Raw genomic sequence first — 23,192 nt, 5'->3', positions numbered from 1 at the left:
GTCTCTAGAGAGGGAAACTCCACACCTCCCCAGGCAGCTGCCACTCTCAGTGCAAAAAGGTTCTTCCTCATGTTGAGGGGAAACTTCTCAAGTTTAAGTTTATAGCCACTACTCCTCGTCCTGTCACTGAGCACCACCAAAAAGTCTGGCACCATCCTCTTAGCACCTGGACTGTCATGTACTGGGAGACCAAAGCTGGGAGCTGGGTGTGTGCCAAATTCAGTACCTCAGCTTCTGACAAGATCAAAGTAGCAATGTCTTGGGCTGGAAAATGAAACCAAAAATGTGTATTCTATTTTCATCCATTGAAACCTGTTGGGAGATATTGTTCTTCTGTCCTCCTGCACCCATCCTCCTCCAAGGGACATCACCTGTGAATGGGCCATTTAAGGCCTCTCACATGACTGACAGCATTACTTCATCCCATTGTGAGATGCTCCACTCAGTGGGAGGAGCTAAAGCCTTTCCACCAGTATAAAACCTGCAATCCCAAACACTAATGCAGCCGGTTTTCTACTGAATTCTCAGAGAAAGACCGGACCCATCTCACCAGCACTGGACCCTTTGTTCTACAGGATCATCTCTACTCCACAGAACAACATCTGTCACTCCAGGCAGACTTATTTGGACTTCAAACACCCTGACAACAGGGTGTCAGGTCGTATCTCTGACTCTGTCAAGGTTTTCTAGGACTTTTGTTTGCTTGCTTGCTTGTTTTTTTGTACTACTGCATTTGTATTTTCCTTTTTTTAAAATATTCCTAGTAAACAACTGTTACTCCTATTCCCATATTTTTACCTGAAAGCTTCTAATTGCAAGATTGTAATAATTTGGAGGGAGGGGGGTTTTTACGTTCTCCATTCCAAGGGAAAATTCAGTTTTCCCTGATACCTGTCTTTCCAAACCAAGACAAGCAAAGATGGAGGCACCTGTGTAGCCACCTCCAGAAACAGCCCAAGGTATCCAAGCTGCTGTTGTACTTCCCTCACAGCACTAATACAGATCCCTGTGACAAAGCTGACTCCATGATTCCAGAGCTGCAGTGTTGTCTTCAGATTTACAAGGGTGGCCCAGTAAAATGCCAAGAATGCAAAACACTGGCATTAATTTTGCTTTCTGTTGCAAAATCAATAAATGGGCTCAACATTATGCATAATTACTATGTGTATTAGTGTGATAACACTTCTCTTAAAAAAAACCCCAAACGCGAAGAAGTTATGTATTTGACAGGTTTCATGGGTTATATAACCAAAAAAAGTGTATTCTATTTCATCTGTAGAAAGCAGTTGGGGAGATTTTTTTTTTCCTTTATCTCTTGCAACTCCAGGCAGGAGGAGGGTGGATGCCTTCTGATACTAGGCCAGCTGTTAAAACCAGGTGGGGCAGTGTTTCTTATCTCTTTCATCAGCTTTGTCCACCCTCTGCGGAATATCTTCTGTTAATGGGCCATTAAGGCTCACCAGTGACGTGACACATTACACCGTCCAATTGGGAGATGCCCCACTCAGTGGGGGAGGAGCCAGCCGTTCCTACCACGATAAAAACTGAGATGGAGAACACCAAGCATCCACTTTTCCACTGGATTCTCAGAGAAAGACCAGACTCATCTCACTGCCAGTACAGGATCATCTCTACTCCAACAGAACCACATCTGTCATCATCTCTACTCCAACAGAACATCTGTCACTCCAGGACTTATTTGGACTGCTTCTAACACCCTGCCCAAAACAGGGTGTCAGGTCATATTCCTGACTCTGTCAGAGTTTTCTAGGACTTTTGTTTGTTTGCGTGCTTGTTTTTTTCTTTTTTGGGGTTTTTTTGTTTGTTTGTTTGTTTTGTTTTGTGTGTGGTTTTTTTTTGTTTGTTTTGTTTTATTGCGTTTGCATTTTTTAATATTCCTAGTAAAGAGCTGTTACTCCTTTTCTCATATTTTTTGCCTAAAAGCTCCTAATTGTGAAATTGTAATAATTTGGAGGGAGTGGGTTTTACATTCTCCATTCCAAGAGAAACTCCAGTTTTCCCTGACAGATACCTGTCTTTCCAAACCAAGACAACAGGCCTTGGTGGAACAGAGTCCACTTCTTCACCACTTCTGTACCTACTCTGAGACTGCATGGCATAAGAACCTTCTTAGTTACATTACTTCGTAGTGACATAACTTGTTTTAAAGACCACAGGTCCACAATGATTCTTAAAAACCTGTCAGATATTTTGGGTACTAGGCACATTGATCCTGACATTCTACGTTCTTCTCCTAATATAAATTCAGTGTCCAAAATGAAACATCTCTCCACACCTTTTTTTCTTGTTGCTGTTATGCAGCATCCTGGTCTGTTCAGTAGCACTCACAGCATGGAGATGGGAAGCTGCAGATAGTCCCATTACATAATGTTTTTGATTCATGCTCTGAACAGTCTTGTTTTGATCCATCCACACATCACCAGTTCTTTCTCCCTCTCATGAATGGCTTCTCAGTATGAACTGAGTGTATGCAATTGGACTGATGAGATGTTTCCTTGTTATCTTTCTTTTTGGTACTCTTCAGTCAGGTCCTGATCACTGTTGTTCAGCCAATCCAAACATCTATAAATACTAATCCTGCCCATCAGTATGAGCTGAGCAGTTTTTCCCATTCATTGAATTAATGCTAGGAAAGAAGAGTGACTTGGGAGAAAAATGGGCACTGAACAACCTGCTTTTCTGGCTATCATAAATTTAGTGACCAGTCCACAAATGTTAAAAAAATGATGAGCTGCCTTTTGCAGATGCTTAGTTGTTTAGTCTAGGATGTTGGTGCCTCTGTTATTTTTTTGTTTACAAGAGCTTATTACTCCAGTATTGCATTTTGTAAAGTAACAGACTATACGCAGTATTATACAGTAATAGCAAATATATTGGTACAAGCTTAAGCTGCTTGCTTTTAGGGTAATCCAGGGAATCTGAGCACAGAACCCCATTTCTGTGTCCAAATTGCACACCTGACTCCAAGTGGGACTTTCCCTTGAGTAAGAAACCTAAATCAGCCAACAAGCAAATGTCAAGATGGGGATCTTTTGTCGAGGCAAGGTTTTAGCTCCACTTCAGTTAGATATATACTCAGGCACTTTTACTTGAATCAACATGCAAGTCCCTTCTTTCAAAATTAGAAGTACAGCTTGTTCAGTTTATCAGTGTGCGTTATTAGAGCCTTCTTTGTTAGATAATAACACAGTACAAAAAAGAGTGCTTCTACTGATGACAGAGTATATTGAGCCCAGAACTCTCACCTTGAGTTAGTACCTGAAGTATAGCTGAGAAGACTCATGCATTGTTTCTAGTCTAACAAGAGTCTGGTAACTGTGATTACAGTGACACTGTCTTAGCGGAAGCAATTGAGAGGTCATGTTTACAGAGGCAAACAAAAACCACAGCCAGGCTGCCCTGTGCTGGCAGGCGATTGCCCACACTCCCGGGCTGCCAGCACGCTCCCTGGCATGGTTTTGGCCGTGGCTCTTCAGCACAACGCTTCGCTGCAGGCCAGGAGTGACTGTGCCAGCACTGCTCCATCACGTCTCTTCCGTCTTGAAAAGGACTGAACATCAGAGTGAACTCCTACACCACAAAATTAACGCGGAATGATGAAACGGAGAGGACAGGGAAAAACACCGTCCACTCTGTCACTGCTGTTCAAGCGGTGGCTGCTGCCATCCTGCACAGCCCTGGCGGGAGGGATGGAGGGAGAGAGCGGGACAGAGCGGGACAGAGCGGGAGCTCCGCGGCGCAGGCAGAGCCGCGCTTCCTCCGCGGGCTGCGCAAACCGAGCGCACCGCGGTGCCAAGGCCGAGATCCTGGTCGCTCTTACAGGAGCGGCATTTCGACACCAGAGGCCGAGAGTTTAGCCTGTGAGAGGTGTGGCGGGGGTTCGGCGAAGGTTCGGCGTAACAGCGAGGGCCAGAGCAGAGCAGCGCAGGCTTTCCTTCCCTGTCCAGCGCTCCCTGCCGCAGGAAGCGCAAGAGGCTGAGGCGGGACGGGAGCGCAGCTCGCACCGCCCGCCGCGCTCCGCAGCACTGCGCATGTGCCAGCCCCCGCCCTCCTCGCCAGGACTCTAAATGTCCGCTTGGGCTTCACCGCCGCGGATTGACGGCGGGTTCGCATTGCCCGCCCTGCCCTTCTTCCTGCTGTGGCTTCACCGGGGTGGGCGGAGCCAGCGCCTTCCCAGGCCGCGATCTGTGCTGCTCTCGCGAGAGCTCTCCCTTTTCCCGGCCGGCGCGGAGCGAGGTGGGTGCCCGGGCCGGGGCCGCCGTTCTCCCGCCGGGGCCGCTGTGATACGGGACCGGCCGTGGAGCGGGGCCCCCTGCGGCACCGCGGCGTGGGGATGCGCCCGATTACCGCCTGCCCGGGGCCCGATGGCCGCCGGGGCGCGCGGGGCCGGGGGTGGCCAGCCGGCGGGGTTTCCCTCCTCCCTCGGCCGGCGGCGACCCGCGGGAGGAGGGGGCCGGGGCCGGGAGTGGGGCCCGGGAGCGCCGCGGGCCCGTCGGGCCGCTCGGGGCGCTCTGTGAGGGCTGGTGCCGCTTCCCTGGGCTCTCGGGGCCTTGCAGCGGGCCCCGAGGTGGGCAGGCCCCGCGCTCCCTGGGACGCTTTTCCTGTGGCCTGCTAGGCACCCCCTGCTATGGCGTGCTGGGGCTGGCCCGGCCCGCGGGGCGTTCTCTGGCTTAGTTTTGGAGCGTGTGGCTGCGTAGTAGCCGTGTTGCAGAGTCCTGGCTGTGTTTGAAACAGGTGACACGCATGGTGACAGCCGAAGTGTTCTTTTGCATTGCAGAAAGGCCATGTTCAGCTCTAGCGCCAAGATTGTGAAGCCTAATGGCGAGAAGCCAGATGAGTTCGAGTCTGGTATATCCCAGGTATGTTGTTTTTCCTTGTGCTCTTTGGTAGCTCACTTCACGTTATAGAGACAGTTGTCCAAGCCCTAAACTTTGCTGTTGATGCTTTCAACGTGTATTGTTTCCTAGTTTTACTTGAGAACTTAGGTAGCTTTTATTCCTATCAGTTAAAATTGTTGGATGTTGGTGTGTCTTACAGGAAGTCTTTCATACTGACTGTGGTTAAAAGTCTATGTCTGCTCTTTGGCACTGTGGGCACACTTTGGTCTCAATTTCTCATGAACTGAAGTGTATGTATTCGTCAACTTCACTTTTGTAGGCTCTGCTGGAGTTGGAAATGAACTCCGACTTAAAAGCTCAACTGCGGGAGTTGAACATCACAGCAGCTAAGGTAGGCTGGACCTTCTCTACCAAGAAGTGGATGGTGACTTGTTCTGTGTATGTTTAATTTTTGTGGGTGTTAATGTACTAAGTGAGTGGTGTCTTAAGCCCTTATGGCCTGTGATGGTTTTGTTAAGTGCTGTTGTGGCTTCTGGTATTTGCTGCTAGCACATAGGATTCTGTAATAGTGATTTTCTTAGGAACTAGTCTGAAAAGTCACTGTATAAGCCCAAATAACAATTTAGTGTGTTAATGAAAAGTGTTTAACAATTATGAATCTGCGTTGTCTCTGCAGACTGGGTTTGGGGTCTGAAACTGGCTTTTTGCATGTAGATATTGGCTGGAAATGTAGATGGTACAGAAACTTAGTCTGTAAGTTTCTGTAACAAACATAATCTGCAATACTCTAAAATTTTTTTTGTGCATTTTTTAATGTGCCATTAATAGGTGATAGGTGGGTTAAGGCAATAGGCTGACTCGATCATGCAGCTTAGCCTGCTTGTACATTTCAATTTTAGATCATGCAGGCAACTGAAACATCGAGAAAGAAAGAGAAGGCAAATAGTGGAAAAGGAGAAGGAAAATTAGTGTTAGAATTTGTCAGCCTGGGAGACTGGATGGCAGCAATGGAGCTGGTCACTGCAGTCAGAAACCTTGATGGGCTGCTTTTGGTTCTTGTCCAGGCCCACCGATACAGACACAGGGGCCTGACTGCTTGGAATTGAGTTAAAGAATCTGGGAATGCAAAAAGGAGCTTGGTGTATGAGCTGAGGGGTCCTCGGAAGAAACCACATCTCTCTGGAAGTACAGCAGTGCCAGTTGTCCTTAGTGAGGGGTTTTTAGAAACATCTTTGTTGTTTACTCAGCTTCTTGATTTTATTGTGAGACATCTCCCATGGGCATCTGAGTTGGCTCATATGAGAAGGTAGCTGGTGACAAACAATCTATCCTTCCGTTCTGTTGGAGAGTGAGGATGTCTCTGCAGCCAGTTTCATGGGAGAAGTGCCTTGTAAGCCGATGTGAACTTTGGATTTGATCAACTACTGGAGAGATAAACCAGGGGAGAAATAACCTGTCCTAGTGTATTGTAGTCCTGTTGGTATTTGGAGGGGTGACAAATGTTTTGATTGAACAGTGATGCAGGCCTAGGCAGAAGGACAGAAGGACATTTTCATGGAGCATTTTCATGGAGCAGTAGATGAAAAGGAAGAGATTTATTTCCCTAAACTTTGTCTGGAGTTTGCATTAGTGTTCAGTAATTTTTGAAACTTTGTATCAGCACAACTGCAGATGTGATGGTAAGCATTCAGTATAGTTACAATTCTGTCACCTGAGTCTCATCCTTCAGAAAGAATGGCCTTTGGCGTTCAGAGGATGTGATTCTGAAGGGTGGTGGATTCATTGCCTGATCGCTCCTCTGCAGTGAAACAAGTGCTCTGGTGAAAGTTCTTCTGTTCAGTGCTTTGTCTGTAGACCATTAAGGCAGATAACTGCTCTCTGACGTGCTCCTCGCCCCACAGTCAGAAGCAAGACCATCAATACCTGTGCTGAGAGGATTCATAGTCAAACCAAACATTCCTTCTCAAGCCCCAGCTAATGCTTATTACTTAATTACTTCTATTTCAGGAAATTGAAGTAGGTGGTGGCAGAAAAGCCATCATCATCTTTGTACCAGTTCCTCAGCTGAAGTCCTTCCAGAAGATTCAGGTGCGGCTAGTTCGGGAGCTGGAGAAGAAATTTAGTGGAAAACATGTGGTGTTCATTGCTCAGGTAAAAAACTTAGAATCATAAATTCCTGATTTGAAGGGATATCTGGAGGTGATGCAGTCCAGGCTCATGCATGTTCCAGTGTTGCATTACCCATTCAGGGTAACAGTGATTGTAATTCATTGTACCAGCAGGAAATGTAATGAGTGTCCAGTGAATGTTAGCTAAAATGTTTTCAGCTGGCAGCAGGGGAAACTTAGTGAAATGCAAAGTTCTTTCATGGAGGATGTAACTTTCTTGTTCTGCCTTCTCTTACTCCTTCGGAAGTTTGACACACAAAGCTTAAAATAGAAGAGAGCAAATATTAATAGAAACTTTGCTACACTTAGACAATCTAAGCACTTGAAATTTAAGTTACTAGGAAAGGAGGAAAAAAAGCTCATGCAAGTTCTAAATATATGACAGGAGCTAAGGTGAAAAGGTGTTGGAGGGATCCCTGGGCAGTACAAGGGTTGGACAAACTAGGGATCTGTCTGCAGAATGGACAGTTGGTTAAACTGAAGCTAGCTGAAAATTTTTAATACAATTTTAAGAGCCAGAGCACCTTACCCTGAATCTTTGTATGGCCAAGAAGATTTATTTTAGTATAGTGCCTCTGGCTCACTTCACCTGAAAGTTCTTCACCCAGGGAATGGTTGGGCACTGGAACAGGCCCCCTGGGAAGTGGTCACAGCACCAGCCTGACAGAGTGCAAGAAGAGTTTGGGCAATATTTTTTGGCATGTGGTGTGCCGTGTGGGGATGTTGTGTGTAGCACCAGGAGCTGGGCTCGATGGTCCTTGTTGATCTCTTCCAACTCATCATATTCTGTGATTTTGTAAGACTCTGTGATTCTGTAATCCCTTGAGAATTCCTTATCAGTTCAGTAATCTGTATTTTAGAAGGAAACATGTGCTTTTGAGTATGACATGACCCAATTGGGATTATGGTAACCCTATCATGAGTGCAGTCATGGAGAAGCTGTGATGTAATGATAGAAAATACTGCAGGTGTCTAAAACTGCATCTAGAATGTTTTAAAATATCTACTCTTGGATTAGGGAAGTGGAAAATAAGTTTTACTGACCTAACATTTGCATCCTAATTTTGGAACTGGTTATATTTAAGCCAGGGTTTGATCTGGATTGTGCAATAGATCTTATTATTAAAACTACCATTTCAATCTCAGATACCACCTAGCTGTCTGTCCACTACTCTGGTTTGTGCCACAGGCTCAGTGTAACAGAAGTATACAATTTCCTGGGATTTCTGTTACCAAAGTGTGTTCACAGTGCTAATAAAACACAGTAAACTACTGTGGTTGTATTCCTGGGGAGAGGGGGATGAAGTACAAGGCTTTTATCTCAGTGCACTGAATACAGGAGTAGTAATTGAGAAATATAGCAGAACGTTACTTCACCTTCTGCAGGCAGCTCTAGTTCTCTAGTTTCTGATGCTCATCTAACTTCAAGCATACTTAAGTTTACTATTTTGGCTTTTCATGCGTTGGTTTCTAGTGTGGGATGAAAAGGTGCATGTGCTGGGGATGTTTTGCCATCAGATACTGAGAAATGCCTTCTTGTTTTTCTCTTGTCTGAACAGAGAAGGATTCTGCCCAAGCCAACAAGAAAAAGCCGCACAAAAAACAAGCAAAAGCGTCCGAGGAGGTTAGTAAATTATGCTTATTCTGTATGACAGCCTTCTTTGTACCTGATAGTTTAGTCAAGTAATGAGTTTTTAAGAAGTCATTCAAGTGATTGGGTGGTCTTGTCCTTTCTCCTACTGCTTGAAATAGTATCTGTCACTGACTGCTGAAGTGTTCAGTAGAAAGCTCACCTTTGGGCACTGTGTTGCATTTCTTAGCACTCGATTTGTATTTCCAGCTTCAGCTGAAGCTATTTTTTAGCTAGCAGTGCTGACTTAAGGATCCCCAACCTGCTGTCTCTGTTACCACAGTGTGCTGACAAGAACTATGTTTTTTTTTAAGTTGTAGGAAGAGCCTCTTCCACATCACATGTTAGACTGTGCAGAAGTCAAGGCTGGCACATTGGAAGGGGATGCAGTGAGGGAGAGTGGCTGAGGAGGGGTGTAGGTACGAGTACTAGTCCCTCTGGATATGAATTTGATAGCAATAGTATAGTAATTTGTGTTAAATGGCCTCCCTGCTCTCATCTAGTCACTTGATTGCTAGACATGCAACACTGCTGTGTCTCTGTGGATGTCAGTGCCTCATCTCTATGCTGCTATATCATTATGTAAGTCCGTGTCTTAAAAGTCTGTGCTCTTTATGACGTGTGGCATGTCTTGTAGCTTCTCCCTGTCCCCTCAGTATTATACCTGTGTTATGTGTTACGGTATTGTGCAGTCTTCAGGCATGGGTTTTAACAGTGCAGTTGCACAATACATAGCTGCAGTTGTGCCTCTGGAGGACTCTGTTCTATTAAAACGAGCACTGCACAGTGGTTAGAGAAGTTGGCATTTGTGTCTGAGTAGCACACTGCTGCTTCCTGCACGAGGGAGGGCAGTGTAGGACTGCCCCTGTCTCAGCCTGGGATGAGACCAGGCTGCTGTGTTGTTGCCTGTGTCCCCATGCCAGTCTCAGCAGGTGTGAAGTGCTGCTGTACACACAGGTGTTAGTTACCAGTGATACTGCCCTGAAACCGCATAGACTCATGTAAATAACCTGGGCCACCTTATCTCATGTTGGCTCACTTCTGGAAGGTTCAGGAACACGCATGGAGATTTCAAACAGTCTTCTAAGCATGGACTCAGTGGACCAGCTAGTCTTTTTCTGTGTTACATTGGTCTTCTAAGCTGCATGGATTTAGGCAGATGAAGAAACCAGTGTTTGAAAATTGGGTCTCCCATGTATGTATTCTGTGCAGCTGAGGATACTTATGTACTTCAACTCTTCCAGTCAGTGTCTCTGGCAGAGTTGCAGATGGAGCAATTTGATTTTGATTTAAGTATTTATTAAATTTGTAGAAATAGAAAAATGTTTCAGGGCTGTTGCCGCAAAACAATGTGTGATCTAAAAGGTCAGAAACCTGGCTACTTTTTCTTTTGCAGTCATTAAGTTTCTGCACTCTGTAGAATTTAGCTTTACTTTTTGCATGCCCTGTGATAGTGTTGTATTGTCACACTGTGGCATTAAAGAGAAAAAAACAACACTGAATTTTCAGCCAAAGCATTCTGTGGAAGATTTAAACTTTGTCAACCTGGAGAGTTTTCAAGAGGACGTGTTTTAACCATCTAAATGTGGCATTTCAGCCGTACACTTACTGCAGTGCACGATGCTATTCTTGAGGACCTGGTCTTCCCAAGTGAAATTGTGGGCAAGAGAATCCGTGTAAAGCTGGATGGCAGCAGGCTTATAAAAGTCCATCTGGACAAAGCACAACAGAACAATGTTGAACACAAGGTAAATAAAAAAACTTACTTTCTCATGCAGGTGAGGGTGACATTTTGACATCCCTAAAAGACTGTTCAGGGATACAGCAAAAGACTAGCCTTTTGGCTTGTGAAGATGCTTCTGTTTGTATTTGGAGTGGGTGCTGAAATAGAGGCAAGACAGTTTTGAACTAAAACTCTAGTTCAACTTGCCAAAGCTCCTGGATTATAAAGTAGTTATATTGATTCCCTCATGGGACCAGACAATGCTTTATTTGGTTTTTTGTATGTATATGGGTTGATTGGGTTGTTTTGTTTGTTTGTGCTTTTCTTTTTGTTGTTTTTCAAGTGGAGCGCTTAGTTTTGACCTTTAACAGATGTGCTCAGTAAAGCCTGCACTTTGCTTAGTTTTTTTCTGGTGAGAGGCTGGGGGCTGGAATGGGAGGCTGATGTTTGGGCCTACTCAGCTCTCAGGGTCTCACCTAGTTGCAAATCAGAGAGGTACCAAACCTTCTAGAGTAAATGTATCTTCTGTGTAAATCCTCAACTACCTTAATCTAGAAGAAAATAATTGGCCTCAGAGTGGAGATGCACTGGCAAACAGTATAGTAGCTTAAGTATGTTAACTTAGTTACTTATTTACACAGCATGTATAAGCAACATTTATTTGTCTTCACAGGTGGAAACATTTTCTGGTGTCTACAAGAAGCTCACAGGGAAAGATGTGGTGTTTGAATTTCCAGAATTCCAGCTGTAAAATGCAAAAAATGGCTGAATAAACAACTGTTCATATAACAGAGTAATTTCATTTAAATTTTGAATTTCTAAACACAGATGGGGTTAACTGCTTCATGGGACTTTGCCACTGTCTGGAGAGTGACCTGTGAATTAAAGTATTAAGTCCCCAGCATTTTAATGGTAGCCCTCTTAGGTTTTTCTTGTCACTGTTGCAACACAACTGGATAAGAGTCCAGAATCTCCAAAAAGATTTTGTGAAAAACCTAAGTATTCCAAATCTCACCTTCTGGGGAAAATACGGAGAATTACTGTAGAACAGTGGAACTCCTGAGTTTTGCACGTGAGATACCAGTTGGAGACCTACGTGTTCCTGACACTGGAAGAACTAGCAGGTGGTGTGTGACTCATAAAATATGTAGAAATGACATCTGGATAAGGGGTTTGAATTCTTAGGAAATAGATTGGGGGAGATAAAGGTTGATTTTGAGGTAACTTGCTCTAAATGGCAATATTTACTACCAGTTCTCACCTAAAAGCAGGTTCTGTAACTATCTTCTCACCTTGATCAGACTGAAATGGGAAGGAATTTTTACTTCTGAGTGCTTGATTACATCACTGGACAAAAACAACAGGTTTTTTAGGTATTGATCTTGCTTTCAAGAAATGTTTAGGGTTTTTTTCAGATTATGTTTTAACATGGTTCTGTACACTTTTGGTGATACAGGGGGAGGTAGGGAAGGACTAGATGTTTTAGCATCCAAAAGCTGATAATGTCTCAGAAACACTACATTTTTTGACTTCAATGTTAAGTGAAGCATGTTAACACTTTCACAAGCTTAGAAGGGAGTGTGGAGCCGGTCATGTAAAGTTCTCAGCAAATTATATGAATTTACTACTTGATTGTACTACACATAATATTAGGAGTAAAGGTTTAATACAGAAAAAGATAACTAATTTTGGAGTCAGTCCACTAAGTGGAGAGCTAAGTTGGGAACAAGTTGTGTGACAGGAGCTCTTTATGACTTGCATTTTCCTACCTGAGAGTAGACGGAGGACAAGTGCCACTCACAGGGCCTTTGTACCTCTACTTCTTTTTTCCATTGACATTAGTTTTGGTTGCTTCCCATTTGACGCCTATTTAGCTATAGGGAGATAAAAGGTTAAAACAAATTCTGCATTGTTTTTGCATTGAAAAAACCTAAGATTTTAAAAGTTATGCCATGACATAGTAGGGCGGGACTGATAGTCCTGTGCTGTTACTGTTTGTGCCAAAAATGCAAAGAGAAGGAAAACGTGCCCTGTTGCAATTAGTAGTTAATTTCATGTTACTTGCTGACAAAACTTGAATAGTTGCACAAAAAGCAGTCTGTATCTTTGAAGAAGTTTGTTTACCTTAAGGTCTTTGCCTATCTTCTTTTCAAACTTATGTCTCTGGAGTATAACTTAATTCTTTACTTATTCCTTGACTATTGTTCATCTTGAATGATTCAGCAGAAGTGAATGCATCAGCTTCCTATAGAATTAGATGAGAGGAGTTGTAGGTATATAATAACCCCAAATCCTGTCTGCTTGTGTGGAGAATAATTGTAAAAGATCTTACAATAGAGGAGTCATAACTTTTGAACTCAAGTTTTTGTTGCAAAAATGGGTGTTACTCAGATTAGAAATGCTACCTTGTCTAGACCCCCAAAAATTCAGTCTGGAGTCAGACACATTACTAAGCTTTCACCTAAAACAGTCACAGATGGCAGCCTGTGCAAACAGACCTTAGCTGGTGTGGGCTGAAGAAGCAGCTTGGGGAGTATTTGGAGACTTGCCAGATGTTAACTACCTTTAGTTAGAGGCCTGTGAGTCTGCTGGGGCTGTGTAACCTCTGCAAGGAGAGGTGATCTTCAGTAGGCTTTGCTAGACAGCATTTCCTGTTTTGTAGGGAAATGTACCTCAGGTTTCATCCCTTCACAGTAATAAAAATGTCAGTTGAGTTTCTTTTGAAGCACTGGGAGGGGGTAGGCGGGGGAGGAGAAATCCAGTGAACTGAACATTAAGATTGCAAATGTTCCCAGGCATTGCCAGCTGGCTATAGCTTTTTCTTGGCTCTTGTTGCAAGCCCTCTTGAACTGTACGATACGCAAAGGCTCACAGTGGCCCCATAAGCAAATTCTTTGAGGGAAAGGATAATGCTGTCAAAGCTCTCTGGTTTTTACATCAACTAAACTACAAGGAAAGGTGAATTTTTGTGGCATAAAAATTTTTGTGGCTGTGTGTTTACCTTTATTTACAGACTCTCTTGTGTGTTTGTGTCAGTGATACAGTCAGACAACTCCCTCTGTCCCTTGCCAAGCATACTAAATGCATGCCTGCAATCTGGAAAGTCAGTTTGATGCCATCTGGTCAAGTGCTAATGAGGCTGCTGGAATGCTGGTGTCAAATGTTCCCTTAACCTAAGCAAACTCCATGTGAGATGATGCTAGACTTTTCCTATACCTTTCATATGCTGGCACAGCTGAACTCTGAACATGCGATTGATCACGAGTTCTATCAGCTGCTCTGCGTGAAAAAGCAGTGGGGCATTCTGTACCAAGACTGCAGCAGTAGTATGTAGGTAATATCAGTGTGGAGAGAGAGCCATATACTGAAGTTCATTCCTGTAGTAGCTCCAAATGAGAAGCAAGGGCTTTTTATCTAAGTGGTCATGAGATTTGCACCTGATCTTAAAGCTTCAGTTTATTTCATATGAATCCTTTCACAATATTTTCTTCAGTGTCTTCAAATATTTTTGCCTGTGAGGAAGACTGATCCCTGGTGATTTTTCTTTGAAAAGGTGTGTAGATATGTCACAATTCTAGTGTAACAACTTGCTTAAGTTTTGGGTGGTAAGTGCTTGACCTACCTTATATTAACAGGCTAACTTAATACATGATAGCATCATGTTTGAGTAGTCCCTCTTGGGTGTAAGTGGGAACAACTGACGAGTTTCAGTGTAGTGATCTCATGCCAAGCAGTGTTCAAAGAAAATCCTATCACTCCTGCATTGTGGACTGAAATAATCTATTTCCTATTCCTCTGTTTTTCTTGAATTTTCCAAGTGGGAGGCCTGAGTTTGATTCTCAAGTACATCTGAAGGTCAGAGCAATGCTGAAAAGCTTTTCCAGTTTGTGGGATGTGCTATCTAGGCCATTAGACGTTTATCAGAATGACAGAAAAAAAGCTGTTGATTACAGAAAGTTATGAAGCTTCATAAAATGAAGGCTAGTGGTCAGGCTGAGGGGAGTGTGAGTTTCCCTGTCTCCAGCAGGGGCTGACTGCAGCACTGATCAGTGTGAGTAATTCACTGCTGCTTTAACTAAATGCCTTTGCCCTGCCCCTTGCTGCCTTTCTTGAGGGTGCTCCTGTGAAAACCTTGCTGACATGAACATCTATGTACTACTGCTCTGTTCCCTACAGAGATAAAAGTAAAGGATCTTATTTACGTATTGCCATCAAGAGGAGAAAGTTTGTTGGATTTAAGTCTGTGAGTTCATGTATCCCCTCTTCTAGCTTCCAGTTACTCTTTCTTGTTTTCAGGAAAATAATTCTTAAGCTTAGTGTCATGCAGTTGCTACTTGGTGTTGTGAAATGATAAATAGCTAACATTTTTAATTATTGCATATTGAGTTAACATGTGTGGCTCAGTTGTGATCTGCCCCTGGAGCAGCAAAAATAGAATTAAATCCAAGCACTGAGGAGATTATTCCAGTTTTAGAGATGACTAACAGAAAAAATACAATTGCTGCAGTGAATGCTGCTTACAAATTTTTATACTAAAACCAACCAAGTTCAACATCACTGATGAAGTAGAAGGCCAGGTTTTACACAGTTGCAAATAAAGTTAATCCTGTATTGACGTGGCCACACCGATCCTTCTCCATATACATCTCACATACCACACAGAACAGGTGGTAAGGAGAGCTTCTGCTTTCTGTGCCCACAGAGGGCAGAGGTGCTGAAGTAGTGCTAAGAGGATGTTCAAGTGGCAGATAGGTGTCTTCTCAGGGACAGATCTACAGGCTGTGTTTTACCACGATTGTCATAACACTTAATAAAGCTGTTTCCTATTTTCTTGGCTAAACAGATACTGTTATGTGAAGCAAAGGGAACAGGACCCATCATTGTGCTGCCCCGAGGGCAGAGGGCACTTGGCATGCTTGTGTGCATGTCTGTACGTGGAGGAGTCCTGTATCTGCCACATCTCCTTGCTGCTTTTAGGAGTCTCTTGGTGGTGCCCTGGGAGGCCTAATAAGGGCTGGTTAGTAAGGCAGCTTTTATTTTCAATAACCAGAACAGCATTTGTGATGGCCTGCAATAAACTGAGCTCCAGCAACTGACCTCAGAAACGGATTTCTTAAAGAGTTTGAGTATTGGAAATTTTCATCCTTTGGAAAAACCTGATTGGGAAATGCTGATACCATTGGATGCTTTGCTAAACCAAAGGGAGAATCAGGGCCTTGTCACCCTCTCTTAAGATTTTTAAATAACCATTGTGGTTTTAAATAGGTATTGTGTTTAATCCTCTTACAGATATAAAGATAATGCCAACTGACTATGCAAAGTGTAGAAAAATATTCCTGGATGCTCCTAAAATGTATTAGCATATTTCTCCTGTTTTCTAAAAACTTTATTGTCCTTTTACAACCAGTTAGATTTTATCAGTGTGGTTTTGGTTTGGTTTGAATCCAAGAATTCTACTTGTAGTTGTGTCAATGTGGTGTTTAACCTGAATTTAAAGGCTGAGGAAAAGTTGAGTAGTGGGTTAAGCTGAGGTAGCTGGCCCAACTGGTGTCTTGGTGTATAGAAAAGGTTTGGGTTTCAAGGGACCTTAAGGATTATCTGTTCTAGTCCCCGCTTCTGTGGGCAGGGATACCTTCCTCTAAATAAGGTGGTTTAAAGCCCTATCCAACCTGTCCTTAAGCATCTCCAGGAATGAGGCATCCACAACTCATCTGTTCCAGTGTCCCTGCAGTCTCACAGTAAAGAAATCATGGTATCTAATATAAACCTGCCCTCTTTCAGTTTGAAGCCTTCCTGCCTTGCCCTATCACTACATGTCTGTGTAAAAAGTTCCTGTCCAGTTCCTGTCCTACCCCCTTTAGGTAATGGAAGGTGCCTGAAGGTCTCTCAGGAGCCTCCTCCAGGTTGAAGAAGCCTGATCCTTTCAGCCTGTGCTCATTAGAAAGGTTCTCCAGTCCAGCTCTGATCATGTTCGTTAATGCCCCTCTGGACTCAACACTTTTCTTATGCTGGGGGTTGCAGAGCTGGATGCAGCACAGCAGGTAGGCTCTCATGAGAGGGGAGTAGAGGGACAGAGTTACTTCCCTCAGCCTGCTGGCCATGCTTCTTTTGGTGCAGGCCAGGCTGTGGTTGGATTTCTAGGCTGCAAGGGCACATGGCTGGCTCATGTTGAGCTTCTCTTTAACCAACAAGTTCTTCTTCTCAGGACTACTCTTGATCCATTCTCTGCCCAGTCTGTTTATGCTTGGGATTGCCCTAAGCCAGTGCAGGATCTTGCCCTTGGTGCTGAACTTCATGAGGTTTGCACAGGCCCATCTCTTAAGTGTGTCAAACGAGTCTCCTGTGTCCTTGCAGAGAGGACACATGTTTTCCTTAGTCTGCCTTTTATCACTGATGTACCTAAAGAAGCTTTTCTTGTTGCCCTTTATGTCCCTGGCCAGATTTAATTCTCTCAGGGCATGTTAGCTTTGTAAACATGGTCCCTCATTGCCCAGACAATCTCTTGCTTCCACCCTCTTCAGGCTTCCTTTCTGTGTTTCAGTACGTCCAGAAGCTCCTTATTCCTCTGTACTGGTATACTGCAGCCTCTGAAGGCCGTCCATCTAGCCAGCAAGGGTGGCTAAAAGGCTCTTGCAGTGCTACAGTGTCCTGGACAGGCGTGTTAACATAAAAAGGAACTTAATAATCAGTAGCTGTTGTGACCTGGTGATGACCTAAGCTGTTCCCACATGATCAGTACCCCAGTTTGCACATTGTAGCCTGATTTAGATGATGCACCAATATGGCTACACAGTTTCCAGTTGTTTTTTTTTTTTTTTTTGAGGTGGGAAAAGGTTACTTATGTCCTTCTGTATGGGGACTATGCCTTTCTCTCTCCCATGTGGAAGAAAAACATGTGCTTGCTTATTCTCCCTTTTCCTAGACAAAGCACTTTCACTGCATTTAGAGTGTTTGTCCTTTCCTTTTGAACTGTGGTCATTTATGTTTGTTTTCACTTCTGCTTCCCTGGTGTTGAGTCCTACCTTTTCTAGCAGCTTTCCCTCAATGGCTCTGTTTCTCTGTGGAATTCTGTTTCTGGCCACAAAGTTATTTGCCTGTGTTTACAGGGAGACTAGATATGTATGTAAATGGAGTTGTCTTTGCCATGGTAATATGATCTTCAAAGGCTTGGACTACAGTCACTTTGCTGCATTCTTTACATAAAATGTTTGTCTTGGCAAGTTTCTGACAACAGAATGCTGCAAGGGCCCACTCCTGCTAATTGCCTTCTGCTCCCACTGAAACTAATGGGGCCTGTATGCATAAAAAGTGAACTTTTAAATTAGAGCTGCATGGTCCTTAGACAGTTATGTTCATGTTCTACCATTTTGCCCTTTCTTTACTGAGGTAATCTACCAAGGAAGTGATCATTGGTCCTTAACTTTTCATCACCGTTTGGTGTGTGTTAAAATACAGGAGTCCATAGCAGCAGAGGAGGGTACCTAGGTTCCAGTCCAACGTGGAAACCTGTATGTAGGTAGTCCACAGGGAGTCCTGAGTATGAGGCATCACTACTTCCTTTTGTACCTGTTTTTGTCTTTGCCATTAAAGCTGGTCATTGTGTGCAATGCTGTGGGCGAACAAAACAGGAGTTGTCAGCGGCAAGAAGGCTGCACCCCCCAGGCTTAGGGAGAGGTTTGGTGGGAGAGAGGATATGTAATGTCAAGAGCAAAGCAGGAAGCGAGTACATCAGTAGCATGTCATCAGCTGGTACTGCACACCCCACCACAGCACAAAAGTCTCAATGGAGTGGACCTACACCTCAAAGGAAATCTGAAAAGTGATAAAGAAGTGAACACACAGATGATTCTATTGCAGCTTTCTCTAGCCTCTCAGTCTAAAACGTTTTCTGCGTTCTGATACTTTCCTGATCTTGGGACTGTGGAAGATGGAAAGGAACCTCCCACTACTGCCCTTAGCTCCTGTCCTGGTTTTCCAGTAAGAGGTCACATATTGGGGGTTACCCAGGCTCCCAGCCCACTCCCCTCAAACATTACCTCTAAGATCTGGGAGGAGGGAACAGTGACATGAGATGGATTGAGACAGATGATTCAGAAGATTTTTTCTGTAACTGTCAGAGCTACAGTCTTAGACAGCAGCTTTTCATCAGAGGGTATTAACTGATATATTCACAAGTGGTACTCTCTATTTGCCCTGGAAATTGAGAGTGAAGCCATTTATATCTATTGAAGTATAACCTGCTCTAAATGAGAGGGATGTTTTCATAATCCCACTTCCCAGAATCAGCTGGCCCCAGTTTTTTCCTCCTTAAATGTGTGTGGAGTACTGTGATTTATCCAGGCCTCAAATTAGTCTAGTTGTTTAAGGTGAAAAAACAGGGTTGTACAACTATTTAGAAGCTATACTGAAATAGCACTAAAGCTGTACCAAAAGGTGTTTAACAAAAACACACAAAATCTGGTGAAGCTGCCTGCCATGTAGATAATATAGCACTTATGTTGTGGGGTGTTCAGACATGCCTCGGAAATAGTTGCATGTTTTACTCAGGAATGCTGCAGCCAGTTGCAAGAGTTGAGAGAATTTCAGCAAGGGAAGAGTGTGTTAATTATCCACACAAGATGATCACATTCAGTGCTACGTTTCGTGTGGTTTTGTATCTGCTGAAGCAAGGCAAGGAAAGTGTTGTGCTGGGGCAGTGTGCATGCATGGCTTAGAGCTGAATAGATGTAAATGGTTAAAAAGGGGTTCTCTGCTAGAGAGGAGGAGGGGAAAGTAAGTGTGCATTCCCAAAAAAGTACATTCCCAAAATAAAAAGCTTACATCATGGACCTCTTCAGTTTTCCCACACTTCTTCCCTAATTATTGTCCTTCACGACAGCTGATCTATTTCAAACAGGAAGCTGTTTACAGATAACACTTGCAACTGTTTTGTCTGATTTGTTGAACTGTCGAAAAGCAAAAGGCAAACTCTTTTCAAATTAAAAACTGTCAGTCTTCTGTAAACAGCAGCAATGAGGTTCATCTGTGCAGTGTCCCTGCAGGCACAGAGCATTGTGCAGTTCCCATTCTCTCAGCAGCTATAAGGTAAGAGACTTTTATGCTTTCACTCTGTAAAAACACGTAGAGGAAATATTCTGGATGTTTGTTAGGGAGCTGCTTTGTATATGGCAAAATATGATTGACAGTCCCCATGTAAAAGGGGAAGGTAAAGGAAAAAAAGGTCACTTGAGTCTATTGGATAACACTGGATCTTTCTTTTGAGAAGCACCCATGTGGGTTAGATCACTGAATCCCAGCTTAGTTTAGGGGGGGTTGTATTTAAAATGTCCAAATGTACAAATTGGAAGAACTCACTTTCCTTTTAGCAGGGAAGGACAAAACAGTATATGAATTTTAACTTTAAATGAACAGTATATGAATTTTAACAGTATATGAATTGAAACTATTTTTACTTCATTCTTGAGTTGTAATTCCTGGTAACAGGCATAGGCAGTTTTCTGTTTTCAACCTTAAAAAGTGGCCTTTTAATGCAACTGCAAAACAGAGAATAAAGACTGGCATTCCAGAAGTGAAACATATGACACAAGGTCCAGTAAAGGCTGGGATTATACCGGTGGATAATTAAGAGCAATCTTGGTGAAAGCCAAATCATATTGGGAGTAATACCATGCAGAAATGCTTAGTGAGATACAAGGATGTATAACGAAACAAAATCTTGGTCGAAGTGAACAGGAATATGAGAGTAAGCCATAGTTCAGTAAGCAGTAGGGCACATGTCTGCTTTTCAGTCATGAGCTATGAGAACTAGGATACATAAGGGACTTGCAAGTTTCCATTCTGACCTCTGTGCATATGTATGTGTCCAGTATAGGCAGTGAAATTTTGGAGTGGGATTGTTTTCTAGCAAAATAAATCACTGTGGGGAACTGAAATAACTAAAGTTACTTGTCATACAGTGAAACACTGTATTGGAACTGTATTGGAAATACTAAGACTTTGTTTGTTGGTGCAAAATCAATACACTGATTCTTGGGTATCGAAAGATTTTTAAAATGTGGCAAATGTAAGAAAACTGTTGCTGTATGTTTTCCTCTCAGCAGCTGAGATCTTTGTATTTCATATTCATGTGATTGTTTACATGATCATGAACATGTAAAGCATTGTAGTGATCAGAAAATATAAAACAAACACCAATTTAAAGGTCACAAAACTATACTACCCCAGAAATTTTTGTGTTTTACTGATGCAGCATAAGATGTGCCAGTATTGTAGACAAGAAGTAAGACTTCCAAACTGAGTATTCCTTTTAACAATGTTTGGACTGTCTTTCATAAAATTCTTAAGATGTATATGTTAAAATGAAATTATTGTTTTTGTTAATACAGATAATATGTAAGTTAAATTCATACTCAAAATAGCATTTTAAACATGGCATAGTCCTACAGTCGACAAAGAATTGCACTGTGGAAGCAGCAGAAATCTACTGGGTAATTTCTAATTATGTGTTATGTGTGAAGCTATTTTTTTCTGATTATTTTGAGTGATTTTACACTGTTTCTAAAGCTCTTTTTAGTCATCTCTAGGGCTGTCCAAAAATTCTTGAACCAGAATCCTTTAGAAGTAGGAAGACTTTTGGCAGAGTAGCTTTTTAAAGAAAAGTGTCAGTTTTCTGGGATAGTTCAGTTCTTTTGTCAAATTATTTTGGCTGAAAACCAGGAGAGTTTAGCCAAAAATATTCTCATGGTATCTCTTGGGAAGTGTAGTTTGTGCTTTGCACTGCATTTCACTACTGGCTAAACTTCACAGCTGAACCATGCTTCCCGTAAGGCTGTGTGGTCAGGTCTTGCTATTTTAATTTCCCTTGATGAAAGGAGTATTAGGATATATTTTGCAAAAAGTTAGTCTCATGAAAGAAGCATAGACTGGGCTCATAAGGCATCAGCTGGTTGTTAACTAGGCAGCTTCTCAAAATTGGAGTGCTTCCTTCTGCTTTGCACATGAGCCACATGCCATCCTGGTTTTCAGCCATGAGAGCAGGACCCTTCAAGAGAGTGTCAGCAGGTTTAAACCCTTTTAATGTTTTTTAGCCATGCAAACATCTGTACAAAGGAGAGAATATTTAATAACATTTCTAAGGCTTTTTTAATGCTTCTGCTAACTTTTGTGCTAAAAGTGTTCCCTTTTATATATCTGGAACTGAAAAATGCAAGGGAGTATGGCTGGATTTTAAGATGTTTTAAAAATTCTTAAGTCAAGTGTAAAACAACCTACTAGGAGCCTGAAGCTTTGGAAAGAGGTGATTTTGAAAATCTAGCAAAGTGTCATCTCACCCATCTAAGTGCCTCTTCAGAAAAATCTAGTCCTGGATCATTTGCCTATAGTTTTAGAAGATGTCTGTAGGCAAGAAAAGAAGTTGGTCTGCTTGAGCACTTCATCAGTGCACTAGTCTCTTAATTTTTCCATAGTATCCAAGGATCCTTAGCTTCTGGGACTTTTTGGATACTGCCCCCTCAAAACTTTATCAGAAGATTGGTTAGGAGGTCATAGGGTGTCCTGGAGGCCAGGACAGAGCAGTATGACAAATGGTGAGGAGTAATAGGGTTTACATTGGTTTTCTTCTGCACTGAATCATAGAACGGTTTGGATTGGAAGGGACTTTTAAAGATCTAGTCCAACAGCACATGAATGACACATAGACATGAATAAATAGCTTCACAGTGCTACGAGCTGGATACCAGACCCCAAACCAAGCACTGGCTATGCTTATGTGCAGTATGGAGTGAGAGGAGGAGAGCTAAGAAAGGGACTCACCACAGTCAGACAAGTGTGTGATGGCCACAGCAGCCATCTGAAAATTGCTTGTGAGAGGTGCTCCACTGTTCTCTCTGCTGGATGTGGAAGTGGATCAATTCACCATCTTTAGTGCCAAATGCTGCAGGAACTAGAGTTCTGGACGGTGGAAGCTTACCTTGAATTTGTGTGTTGAGTTGTCCTTCAAGCATGGAGATTTTGAAAAATGGCTCTGAGAAAAGTGTTTCCTACAGTTCTCTTTGAAAAACAGACTGCTGCTACCCAGCTGTCACACAATAACCTGCTCTGGGAGGCTTACCTGGGCAGTAGGAGTCTAAACACAGCCCACTGCACTGCTCCAAACCTCCACTCCTATCTGCTGGAAAGGTGCCCTTGTAACTAACCAACACGGTAATTTGGTGTGCTTGGAGGAGACTGAATGATTTGTGATGTGTTTCCTTGACGAAAACATGCTAGGTGGGAGAAGAGTGTCTTGTTATTCTCCTCAGGCAAGAAGTTGACCATCTCTGGTCTGTGCAGTAAGAAAAGCTTACCAGTAAAGTTTTCCAGTAAAACCACAGGATCCTCCTACCTCTTAAGGTGGCTGGATTGTTAGGAGATGGTTTTGGATGCTTTGTTTGAACCTGGGATGAGGCCACACAGAGACTCAGAGGTAGTGTTGCCAGTGTTGAACTTAGGCAGCTCTCCCTTGGAGGTATAGAGGTGAAAAATGGGGGGAAAGGATTGAGAGCGGAAAGAGAAACTGCTTCAGCTTTGGCTGTTTTTTGGATAAGGACCTTGAAGAATGAAGCTGGATCCATAGATGTGCTTAAATTCCTGGTGCCTGTCTTTGGTCTTAAGCATGGCTCTCCCTGTGATTATTTTCTTTTTGTCCTGTTTGCTAATTGCGGAATAAGCATAAATGATGACAACACCCAAAAACCCCACCAAATCCTACAGACAGTGCTCTAAGATTTCCTGTTTAATTTGAGTGATTTTCAGGCTTAGTTGTGGATCACCCC

The 23,192-nt window shown here is 43.0% G+C and overlaps 3 protein-coding genes across 4 annotated transcripts in view; 2 read left to right on the top strand and 1 right to left on the bottom strand.

Annotated features, from left to right (window-relative positions):
- The window catches only part of ADI1 (acireductone dioxygenase 1), a 132,577-nt gene that overhangs the window by 16,838 nt on the left and 92,547 nt on the right, over positions 1-23,192 (bottom strand). The window lies entirely within an intron of this gene.
- On the top strand, positions 4,184-11,169 carry RPS7 (ribosomal protein S7). The gene is made up of 7 exons (XM_063389188.1): positions 4,184-4,257; positions 4,799-4,880; positions 5,179-5,250; positions 6,867-7,010; positions 8,587-8,651; positions 10,255-10,405; positions 11,054-11,169. Exons 2-7 carry the CDS (start codon positions 4,806-4,808, stop codon positions 11,129-11,131), a joined length of 585 nt encoding a protein of 194 aa, XP_063245258.1. The 5' UTR covers positions 4,184-4,257; positions 4,799-4,805; the 3' UTR covers positions 11,132-11,169.
- COLEC11 (collectin subfamily member 11) overlaps positions 19,202-23,192 on the top strand; it is a 39,484-nt gene continuing 35,493 nt past the window's right edge. For both annotated transcript variants that reach the window (XM_063391834.1, XM_063391835.1), the window contains exon 1: positions 19,202-19,464. The gene's annotated coding sequence lies outside the window, so the exon portion shown is untranslated. The remainder of the gene's footprint in view (positions 19,465-23,192) is intronic.

Source organism: Prinia subflava, chromosome 2 (assembly GCF_021018805.1).
Source record: "Prinia subflava isolate CZ2003 ecotype Zambia chromosome 2, Cam_Psub_1.2, whole genome shotgun sequence".
NCBI classification, from domain to species: domain Eukaryota; kingdom Metazoa; phylum Chordata; class Aves; order Passeriformes; family Cisticolidae; genus Prinia; species Prinia subflava.
This window is presented reverse-complemented; position numbering and strand designations above follow the sequence as displayed.

Coding starts and splice junctions, on each gene's coding strand:
- RPS7 (XM_063389188.1), top strand. CDS start 4,806: ATGTTCAGCTCTAGCGCCAAGATTGTGAAGCCTAATGGCGAGAAGCCA. Junction 7,011..8,586: donor ATGTGGTGTTCATTGCTCAG/GTAAAAAACTTA, acceptor TTGTCTGAACAG/AGAAGGATTCTGCCCAAGCC. Junction 10,406..11,053: donor AGAACAATGTTGAACACAAG/GTAAATAAAAAA, acceptor TTGTCTTCACAG/GTGGAAACATTTTCTGGTGT.